The 12,153-nt window shown below is 35.7% G+C and overlaps 2 protein-coding genes across 2 annotated transcripts; both read right to left on the bottom strand.

Annotated features, from left to right (window-relative positions):
* Positions 1–393: 393 nt before the first annotated feature.
* LOC128558308 (uncharacterized) lies at positions 394–1,353 on the bottom strand. Its single transcript, XM_053547232.1, has one exon. It carries the CDS (start codon positions 1,351–1,353, stop codon positions 394–396), a length of 960 nt encoding a protein of 319 aa, XP_053403207.1.
* An 86-nt stretch (positions 1,354–1,439) lies between these two features.
* LOC128558309 (uncharacterized) lies at positions 1,440–6,065 on the bottom strand. The gene has a single exon (XM_053547233.1). It carries the CDS (start codon positions 6,063–6,065, stop codon positions 1,440–1,442), a length of 4,626 nt encoding a protein of 1,541 aa, XP_053403208.1.
* Positions 6,066–12,153: the final 6,088 nt, after the last annotated feature.

Genomic DNA, 12,153 nt, shown 5'->3' on the forward strand with positions numbered 1-12,153 from the left:
AGAATATTAAATTCCAATTTACGTTGAATTAATCTTCCTTTTTATACATTTCATTGAACAGAAGTCAGTTTGTTGTTTCTTATCATAAACAAATGCGTTTCAGTTCTCCGAATGTAAGTTTATCACTAAACCATTAGATAAACACGAGCTTATCATTCTTAATTATCCACCTGTCACTGCAATTAATTCAGATTGTTCTAGCACGTGTCTGTTTTTGAACATTTCCTACCAAATGAGCTGTCAACGTAAATTGTGATTAAATGAAAGCAAGTAAGCATATTATAAGTACAGTATTATACGGTTTCAGCTTATTGTAGAATAAGAATTTTGCAAATGTCAGTCTTTTCTTCAAGCATCTAATATAATCCCAGTCAACATTCACTAACTTTATTATTAACTAATCAGTTTATTAGCAATTAATTCCTGTATTCTTTTTCTTGACATAATCGCTGTTTTTCGTTTGGGACGCGTTTGTTCTGTCTGTTTTGGTGTTTTTAGTACTGGCTTTGATAATTTTGTTTGTTCCACTGAATTATGGTCATCGGATACCTCGACTGGATATAAATGGTTTAGTGTTCTACCAATTGTTCTACCATTTGACAAATTTACTTTGGCTGATCGGTATTGTCCATCATTCGACATTATTAGTTTAATCACCTTTCCCATTTTCCATAATCCCCGTGGCAAATCGTCTTTAATCAGAACTACGTCGCCAACACTAGGTTTAAAACTTGACTGCACTCTGTGTGATTTTAATTCCGACTGAGTCCTTTCACGAAGGCTTATGAGGTATTCTTTTTTCCAAATTTCCCAAAAATTATTCAAAAGTTTTTGTCCCTTATTCCACAATTTTAACAATTTTTTCGTTGAACTTTCGTATGGTTCGTAATCTGGATCATTATCATCGTAATCCGCTTCAGGTATGCCCGTACGTGGGTTCAGTGTCAGAAAATGTCCTGGTGTTAACGTAATGTTAGAATTTATATCATCATCCACATATAAAAGTGGTCTAGAATTGATGACACTTTCTATTTCTTTGATAACAGTCTGTAACTGAATATCAGTCAATGATCTACGTCCCAGAGATTTGCGTAATGATCGTTTAACAAGTCCCACAAGTCTTTCCCAGTAACCTCCATACCAGGGGGCTCGCTCGACAATAAAATTCCACTTTATTCCATGATTTGATACATACGTTTGCACGTCATCGCTTTTGATAGTGTTTTGCCAGATTAAATGTATTGTGTCACTGGCTAACTTGAACTGTTTTGCGTTGTCACTGTTTATTTCCATTGGTGACCCCCGTTGCGCAATGAATCGACGTAACGCTAATAGGAACTCTTCTGTTGACATATCGTGTACTGTCTCCAAATGTACTGCACGAGTTACTAAACAAGTGAATAGGCAGACCCATACCTTTCTATATTCCCCAGAGGTCTTTATGTAGAGGGGTCCCAGATAATCAAGACCTGTCCTTTCAAACGCGACCGCCTCCGTAACACGTCCCTTTGGAAACGGGGGCATTGGCGGCATCTTGTACGCACCGCCCTCGATTTTTCGACACAGTACGCACTGCGCACAGTAGCACGCCCACTGGGAATCCAGAATTTATATCGCACAGCACTCAACGTTTGAGATAATCCACTATGAAGTTGCTGTTTATGAGCGCGTTCAATAATTAAACGTGTAATATGATCTTTCTTTGGTAAAAGGATAGGATATCTGGCTGCATCGCTAATATTTGCGTTTTCAAGCCTGCCTCTGCATCTAAGCAGACCATTTTTATCTATGAATACTCCAAGCTGTTGCTTTATGGTACATTTTTTACCGTTTGTAATCGACTCGTACACATCTTGATAGCACTTTCTCTGTAAATGCAATATCCACAAATTTTCGACATGTAACAATTCATCACTTGAAATCGATTCAGTTTCACATTTCTGTTTCTTTATCCTTTTGATAAAACGTAAGACAAGGGCTGTAACTCTGAACAGCTTGATTGCAGATGAGTACTTTTCACTTTTAATTCCGCAAGGAGAATTATTGTCTGAACCTAAAGCAGGCGCATCTTCAGATTTTAACAATGGTTCATTTTTCTTCGTTTCTACATCTTGCTCAGTATTTTCAAATTTTGATTCCGCTATCACAAATTTTTCGTCAATTTTCCATTCGTTTTTCGGTTTCGATAACCAACTAGGACCATGCCACCATAGTTGATTGTTTTGTAGCTGATCCATTGTAACTCCTCTACTTGCTACGTCTGCTGGATTTTCCTTTGTAGATACGTATCTAAACGAAATGTCACCGTGACTTTTTATTTCTTTAACTCTGTTCTTGATAAATACGGGTAACGCCTTTTCTGTTTCTGTCCATTTCAATGCACATTGCGAGTCCGTGAACAAGTAAGTTTCTTCTATTTCTAATTTAAGCTCTTTTCTCACAAATTCAATGCAACGAACTCCTATGACCATCGCCAGTAATTCTAATCTTGGAATCGTCATATTTTGTTTTATAGGAGCTAATCTTGACTTTGCGAATACAAGGTTCCCTTTTGTTACATTTTTATCTCCCTGAATAAGATAAATGCAACACGCATATGCATATTTTGAAGCATCGCAGAAGCAAACCAATCTGTTTTGTACTTTTGTATTTTCATCGACAACTTGTAATCCAACATATCTTGGAATTTGAGAATTTGGAATATTAACAAAATCTTCTTTGATCGATTTCCATGACAGAATGTCACTATTTTCAAGTTCATCATCCCAGTCACAATGTTTACTCCACAATGATTGTAGAAGTATCTTCCCCCGAAGCAAAATCGGACAGAATAGACCTAGAGGGTCATACACTGAAGCTATCTGTTTTAGCACTGTTCGTTTTGTAATCTGTGACGTTTCAGGTAACAAGATCGACGCTTTGATAGAAAATGTGTCATCTTTAACATTCCAATAGTGTCCTAGCACCTTTGTCTTTTCACACCCTGACCTATCTTCAGTAGGTATGGAAGTATTCACGGATTTACTGTTTGTAGTCCATTCACGTAAGTTCATTGATGCACCTTTAAAGATCGATTTTGATGTTTCGTAAAACTTAATGGCTTCAGTCTCGGTTTCGGTTCCAGTAATAACATTGTCCACGTATATATCATTTTTCAGTTTTTCTGAAATTTCACTTTCATATGAATCCAGATGGCATTCGATAGTGGCACCCAGTAGAAATGGACTCGAAATTACGCCAAACGGCACCCTTGCGAAGCGAAATTCTTGTATATTGTCTTCATTTATGATTGATATATTGATGTCCTTGAGCCACAGAAATCGGGTAACGTCTCTTTCTAAAGGTTGTAATCCCACTTGCAGAAATGCCTTCTCTATATCGGCAACTATACCAATTTTGTGTAATCTAAACCGCATTAAAATTCCACAGAGGTCATGTAGCTTGACAGGGCCTCTGTATAAGCATTCATTCAGACTTTTGTTGTCAGCTCTTGTCTTTGCTGATGCATCATAAACAACTCGAAGTTTGGTTGTACATTTCGTTGGTGTGATAACTACATGGTGTGGGATATAATGTTTATATCCGTACTCTGCACATTTGTCAACTTTTTCAATAACGCCCTTTGCAAGCTGGTCTTGAATTACATCGTCGTATTGCTGTTTCAGTTCAGGTTGTCTTTCGATTCGAGTAACTAATGATTTCAGTCTCCCTAATGCCAATCCACGATTTTCCGGCAATTCATCAATATCTCGTTTCCAGGGCCATGTAACCTGATATCGCCCGTCCTCGCGCTTAAGTGTATCCTTGAAATGTTGCATAACAATTTGATCATCTGTGTTTTCCCTTTCAGTAGTTATTCCAATAGATTCAACATTCCAAAAGTCTTCGATATCTGGTTTTGTTGGAACTACACTGTCCGCGTTTGTGAATACATTTGTTTTCGTTACGTTATTTCCATAGTTTAGAATCAACATGTTCATGTCACTAGAATCGTATTCATCAGTAACTTCTGTTCTCCCTGAAAGCATCCAGCCAAATTTTGTCGCTAATAGGTACAGTCCTTGCTGAACTTCGATTTTTTCAGTCTGCACGATGTCCAGGTAATAGTCATTACCAATAAGCAAATCAAGTGTTTCAGTTTCATTTTGGGTGGGGATATTGTTCGCTAATATAAGATCCTTTGTAAGACTGTCAAATTTAGACTGTGATTTCAATCTAACCGCCTTTCTACTGATAGTTCCAGTGATGTTGGGTACAATATTTGCAGTCAGTGTCATGTACTCTCCGTTTTGAAGTTTAATATCGATCTTCGTTGATTTTGTTTGTATAACCTTTTTATTTCTGCTACCAAATGTTATAAGATGAATGCTTTGCTCTCCATTTACCTCCAGGTTCAAACGATCTGCTAAACTTTGTGAAACATATGTTCGGTGACTTCCACAGTCAAGCATAAGTCTTACATGTTCACTTTGCCCATTTCTTGCATTTTTTATTTCTGTAAATGCTGTTTGCATTAATACATTTTCATTGTAAGATAGAAGTCCTGTTTCTTCGTTTTCTAATGTTTTATTTTCGCTTTCCGTATTTTCAACATTTTCCACTTCATTGGACAAATTTGCGCTTTCATGATTTTGATTAATTTGAAATCTTTTGTCACATAAACTTCGGTGATGTACGTTCACTTTCTTGCAGTACGTACAAACTCTTGTGCTTTTACAGTCCTTTGCTCTATGATTATCTTTCAAACATTTATAACAGCATCCTTTCAACCGTTTTTTCCTTTCATCAATTGTTTTATACCTTTTACATTCATCGCTCCAGTGCTCGCCGTTGCAGTATCTACACGCTTTCGTAAATGTTTGCGTAATTGCTCTATTTTCTCCCGCTACAAACGCCTCTGTCGTATGTTTTGGTGTAGATTCAGACGTACGATTTCTCATTCCCGGTCCAAAGTTTCGCTCTTTCCTTTCATATGACATCGTAGCTGAGCGTCGTTGTCTAATGTCGGTACTGTTCGTGTCCTTTACTGCCCTTTCACGCGCTACAATATAGTCATTTAAACGTTTGCTTAAAGTTCTAACTGTCCACTTTTCGTCGACATCTTTCATGATTTCAAGTTGCAGTAACACATCTTCAGGTATTTTCGACTTTATGATTGACACAATAATGTCTTGGTTGACGTTTTGATCGAGACTTTCAAGACTTCTAAAATGTTTATCGACATTGTCTATCAAATATCTCAAACTGCTAACTTTGTTTGTAGCCGACGGAATGTTTATCAGTCGCTTGTAGTGAAGATCAATTATTTCTTGTGAATTGCCAAATCTTTTCTTCAAAATGTCTATTGCTACGTTATAGTTTTCGCTCGACAGGGCTAATCCAGCAATCGCCCTTCCTGCTTCACCGAATAATTTGCTCTTCAGATAGGTAAATTTTTCAATGTTTGATATCATTTTATTGTTGTGTACTGCGCTCTGGAAACAGTCCCAAAATTCAGTCCACTTAGTTTTATCACCGGCGAAAGATATCATATCTATTTTCGGTAGCTTAACTGACGACAATTTTTCAGCTTCTTTTCTGTTTGTCAATTCTTGTTGCTTCATTTGTGAAGACATTAATTGTTGCATATTTTGCTGTAGTTGAATTAACAGATGAGTGTCCGACTCTTCATGTGGTTTTTCTTCTAATTTGTCCTTTAACTTATAAAGTTTGCTCAAGAAATTCTTTAGTTCTAGATGAATGTCCATTGCACGGAAACACAAACTACAGTCATCATCCACAATCACCTCAATTTCTTCACTTTCCCCCATCGATGTGACTAGTTTTTCGCTCTGATTTTCTACCTTTTCTCGGTATAAGCTAATCTTTTCCATACATGACGAAGCACTGCTTATTTTTTCATCTAACTCGTATTCCTCACACTCCGACGTTAACAATGATGCAGCTTTCTCAACCTCTTCCTTCAACGTATTACGAAACCTTGTCCTCACGCTTTTCAGATATCGTAAATTCGAATTTGACGACATCGCACTAATAGCCTCCTGGCCGTCTTTTTGCTTTTCCATATTTGTTTAGTCACAGTTACAATTCATTCAACCAAATCATCACTTTTTTAACATTTCAAACTTTCTTTATCTTTTAAATATGTTTATTTTCCGTTTTTCTTCTTTGCTTTTGAGACGACCCTTTCCACCAACCTTTAGGTTCTGGCATTTATCACATAATTGTTACAGCATTTAGCCTGTTTATTTCCAATGGAAACTTTCATCAGCAATTATGCTTTAACGACCTTTTATCACTGCTCTGTAGATTATATTGTCTCCGATTTCAACACCTAATTATTTTTGGACTGGCACACTCGTGTTTCAGCTAACAAGATATCACTGGAATTCCATTCATGAATTTTGCACACGACTCTTTACTTTAACCTGTCTGGGCAACGCCTAACACTGCTTGTCCGATAAATTTGAACCTTTGCATAAATCTAACAGTTTTTCTTTCAATTTTTGCTGACTCTTTTTCGTTTTACTTTCCTATCAAACAGCAGCACATAACCCTTTACTCCAGCATTTTTCGTTCACAAGCCCAATTTTATTTTCCTTTTTACAGTTTACTCCTTTTTTCTTTCTTTTATTCCATCTTCAACATATTTGTTAAAAATTTAGTCAATCGTTTGTCTGCAGATCGAATCTTTACTCCAAATTGCAATTAATGCTTTAAACAAATGTCCAGATCGAAATTTCTCATAATCCTGCTGGTGTCCTTTAATCCTCATCCGGTTCGCGGGACCAAATAATGTAGCGACCCGTGACTATTTTTCCTTTTCGCTACACTAGAAACAGTTAAATTAATTTTTGAACAACAATGTTAGTTTTCTACAGTTTATTCCTCTTTTGTAACAAATATCTTTGAATTTTCTATATTAAAATCTCTGTAAAATTTTAGATGTTGTCTGGCCTAAATACCGAATATATCTGTTCTCTTCTCTAGAAAAAACTAGTGCCGTGTGCAAATCAAAAAGCAACTCCCAAATTTGGAGAGAGGCAAAGCTGAATAGCCAATCTATGAGTAATACTGTCGAAAAAGCTAATTATAAGCTTATCAAAAAATGTAAGCTAAGTTAGGTTTTAGGTTAGTAGAGTAAATATTACAAATTTCTCTCGCACTTCGCGACATTATCCCAATTTGTAACAAAATAGCAGGAGACCTTACGATATTGTTACACATCGAGTTTGATAAAAATCCGTTACATTTTAGTGGTTAATGCGAAGAAAGGCATATCTACTTTTAGCTATAGTGGTCCCTAATAGGGCCCAAGTTCCTATATAAATAAATTTGGAAGAGGACCTTATGATAATGCTCCAGACCAAGTATGACAAAGATCCACCAAGCTGTTCGTGAGACGCTGTATAAAGGCATTTCTAGTTTTAGCTCTAGCAGCCCCTAAAAGGGGTCAAATGTCCCAGCTGAACAAAGTTGGCTGCGGGCCTAATAAAGATGCTACAAATCAAGTTTGATTAGAATACATGAGAAAAAATCAATTAAAGGATTTTTTTATTTATTATTTTTATTTATTTCTAAAATAGGCCAACTGATCCCGCTTTAACAAATGCATATTCGCTATTCATGAATCTTTGGACAATGACGTCACACCTATAAAAAAGTGAAGGTCAAGCAAAACATACAATTGTAATTATTTCAATATTTCTGTTTCATAAGCAAAGTTTGTCCGTAGTCATATCACAGAGATAAACTGTATGCAGTGTACCTTCGTTTCAGTGTAATGAGGTTCAGTCATTATATAGCATATACATAATAAAACAGATTTCAACTGAGTTCAATATTTGCATACCATACTAAAGAAAAATATTCATATATAATAAATCAGTTAAATAATTTATAACAAATATATCAAAGCAAACAAGTACTCATTTTAATATGCAATCTGAATAAGTCACAAAAGCAAGAAACCTTTTCATATACAGACGACAATTGTTACAAGGAAAATCTTTTAAAAAGCACTTCTCTACATAAAAGACTCTTATCACACCCTTATTCATGTGATACGCAGACCGTATTCAGCTCTTTCTTTAATTTGATATATGTTGGTATTTGAATAGGTTTTTATCATATTTATTAAACTTACTTATCATTTTGAGATATATCAATATTCTTGCTAAATATACTGAGCCCAAGTTAGCTTTAAAACTGTGAACAGCCTCGTTTAAGATAAACGCTTTGTCTACATTTCACTCAGCGTAGCACAATCAACAGAGTGAAAGAAATTGACACTCTCGTCCAATCAGGCAGAGTGTTGCATAAATCTTCCATTTTGATAAATTATCTATAATGCATTATCAAGTAGTTTGATTTGCAAACTGAAGTCACGTGGCATAGGTAACGAATTCGTTCTTAGACGGCGTTCGCCAAAAAACATTGAAAGTTTTGCAACTCCAGTTTTAAGGGAAATTCAAATATATCTTTAAGCAGAAGCTTAAGTATTACGATAAGTTACACTACATTCCGGTAATTTATTAATAATTGATACATTGGAGAGGTTAGAATTAGCAATTACAAACACTTTACACAGAGGGATCTGCAACGTGAGTAAAACATTTTAAAACTTTGGCTTATTTTAATGATTGCTGAATTATTTTATTAACCCCCCCCCCCCCCCCCCCCCCCCCCCCCCCCCCCCCCCAACAAAAAAATAAAACAAAAAAAAAATTGATTTTTTAGAACTGCATTTTACCAAAATTTGTAAACTTTTTTCGAGGTCAGGGAAGATATCTGAACCTTGGATATATTAATATATTAAAATATTATACTTGTTATATAATTTTTTTGAAACATTCAAGTGGACTTCAACACAAGCTACAACATAAGGTATAACATTTTGTAACAATTTTAAAGAAATGCACAATATTAATACAGTGCCAAAGTTGCTAAAATTTAAAAACAGTTTTGAAAAGTTGGAAAAAAAGTTTATCACTAATTGGAAAAAATCACTGTTCTCAAAACATTTGCACTCCCGAAACTAACCTATCCGTTGACCGTTTAAGACAACCCGTCAATAGATATTGTGAAGACAATAAACAGTGCCATGTACGACTTTGTCTGGGATTCAAATCCTCTATTTTTACTATATCCTTCAACATCTTAGTACACTTCCTTCCTTCCTATTCAAATATCTGCTTGTATATACTTTCGTGAAATAAAAATGGAAAAAAAAATTATATATTTGTTTTGCATGAATCGATTATGATTCTAGCTCTCACGAAAGTAACATTTTCGCTTTTTTATTTCGAATTAGTGGACATGAAGATTTCGTATTTTATACATTTCAGGTGGAGGTTTTAGCGGTGTTGAAGAAGTATGCATAATTGACTACACTTTATCTTTTGAATTTATTTATGTTGCCACAGTAGGAAATACTATGGTGGCTGATTTCTGCCATCTCGTTCTGGCGTGTTGGCGCGTTTGCAGGGCGCCAGAACGCCAGGACGACAATTATACGCGCCAAGACGACAAACAAGGCATTTGTCGTTCTGGCGGGGGCGCCAACGCGCTAAATTTGGAAGTTGTCGTCCTGGCGTTCTAGCGTCTTAGCGCGTTTGCAGGGCGCCAAGACGCCAACACGCCAGGACGACAATTATACGCGCCAAGACGACAAAATCCATATTTGTCGTTTTGGCGCGTTCACTTGTCGTCTTGGCGTGTTGGCGTCTTGGCGCCCCCGCCAACGCGCCAACACGCCAAGACGACAAATGAACGCGCTAAAACGCCAGAACGAGATGGCAGAAATCAGCCACCATAAAATACCGATTAGAAAATACACATAATTGTGTTGATTATATGCTGGTCACAAGTAAAATTCCAACGTTTGAGCAGCAAAAATTCAATGCCTAAAATGGTAAAATTAAGGGTAGAATGCAGTCGTTAACATGTTTGGTTATGGTTGGATTGTGGTTGGGTTAAGGTTGTTACATGGTTGGATATTAGTTGGATTTTCAACGCTGTACCAACATCGTTTTATGACGTCTAAAAATCCAACTATAATCCGACGTTAATCCAACATCGGGGTCCAACGTTAGTACAACGTCTTTTGTTTGCTTGGATGAAACTGATTTGAAATTAAACAATAAATCAATTCTTCAATACTTTCATTAAAGACTAAAGGAAACACAAATACGTACATTCAGGTATACACAAACACTGAAAAAAGTTTTCTACGAATCGCTGGAAGCTTACGTTAGATTGAAAATTCATTTTACTTTCTTTATATGCGTATGCATCATACCACAAAATCGTGTTCCATCAATTTACCAGAAACTGATTACATCACTAGAACGACAAGCCCTAAACACGTGACAGTTAATAAATATGAGACCAATGTCAAATTGAAGTTTTACTATACAATTAAATAATATCCATATTTTAGACAACCCATCCCATCAAACTTAAACCTATCATTTTTAATATAATTTCTTTTTTTCTATTTATCTCGCGGTGTAGACCATAGCGATGATCATAGCGATGATTCCACCTCTGATTCATGTGGGGAAGTTGGCAGTTACTTGCGGAGAACAGGTTTGTACTGGTACAGAATCCAGGAACACTGGTTAGGTTAACTGCCTGCCGTTCCATGACTGAAATACTGTTGAAAAATGGCGTTAAACCCAAAACAAACAAACAAACATAGCGATGATTATCTGGTCAATATAATGCTACCTATGATGGATCCTCTTTAAGGCGCTGACTTCTGGATCGTACGACAACAAAAGAAGAGTAAATAGTTAAGTATTAGGAAATTAGTGCTATATTTCTAACCAAAGCTTTAAAACATGATTACTGACTGACTATATCTAATGAAAACGCATTTGAATTAGTTGTTTTTACTAAGTTTACATTGAAAATTATAAATAATTATATTTAACGATCGATATACGTATTCCTCTGTGGTGTAATGGTCAAGACCGCGAGAAAGTTTTTGTTGCTGTGGCAGCCCTTGTTCGATTCCCGACTCGAGTTTTTTTTTCTTTCTTTATTTGGTATTTTCAAGATTAGAAACAAAAATTCTTATTCTAATGTTCATAATATGAGCAAACTTTAATTTTGAAGGAAGATCAAATTTAGCCAATTTCTGGAAGTAAATGCCTTTAAGACGAGGCTAGAGGGCGTGGCGGTATTGCACTTTTGAATAGACTCAATCATATATAAATTGCAACATTCATTGCTGTCAATGGATATGCTAATTCATTGTAGTCAAATGATCTGCTGATTCATTGCTGTCAATGGATCTTCTTGTAGATATATCTATCATAACCTGAGGCCACATGTTTATATTACGATATATTACATATTTACTGGAACGCGAGTAGTCCACGGACAGCAGTAGTCCCCGGACACGCTCCCGCAATGCTCTATTTTAGCGATTCGTCTACATATTCGTGCCAGTATAGTGACTTTTCGACGTAATAGAGTGAAATCTATCTTGATTTTCACAGCAACAATTTTCAAATATATTTTTCACTTGCCAGAAACTATAAAGTTGGTAAATTTAGTCAAACATGAAATGAAAAGTAAAGTTGTTTGTTTAATATGTAAGGTCAGGGTATCTTTTACTCATGAACAACATAAGTTACATTTTCATTGGTAGTCACGCCACTTTTGAAAATATTGCATCTGGTGTTCACTCGTGAAAGATTTTTCAATCTTACACTAAAACAAAGACATATTCTGTATGTATTCAGGACCAACTGTTCATAAAATGCAATTAATGCGCATTATTGTTTCTTTCATAGAGAGCTGCAACTTTTAAATGCAAGTTTACAACACATATTACTTGTATCCAAAGTCATTTGTAACTAGCAAGTCAATGTGGCAATAAATAAATAAATAAATAAATGTTGAATGCTTTGTTTGGCAGTGCTGTAAGTTGAGAAATGTTATTATTTGGATTACATTTAACTGTTTTATTAACTTACTTATTTATAAATTACACATCTGGAGCAATACACGATTTACCTACATGTGATGAGTCAAGCTTACAATACCGTTATAAGGTTTGGTAGAAAAATGCGTTTCACTTTTATTAATAGTATGGCGCATTTACTAGTAGCAAGTAAACAGTCAGCAGCAATCTTTTTTAAA

This window comes from Mercenaria mercenaria, chromosome 7 (assembly GCF_021730395.1).
Source record: "Mercenaria mercenaria strain notata chromosome 7, MADL_Memer_1, whole genome shotgun sequence".
Lineage (NCBI taxonomy): Eukaryota > Metazoa > Mollusca > Bivalvia > Venerida > Veneridae > Mercenaria > Mercenaria mercenaria.

Bases quoted from the DNA above. Each gene is read 5' to 3' on its own strand.
- LOC128558308 (XM_053547232.1), bottom strand. From the start codon at position 1,353: ATGTCAACAGAAGAGTTCCTATTAGCGTTACGTCGATTCATTGCGCAA.
- LOC128558309 (XM_053547233.1), bottom strand. From the start codon at position 6,065: ATGGAAAAGCAAAAAGACGGCCAGGAGGCTATTAGTGCGATGTCGTCA.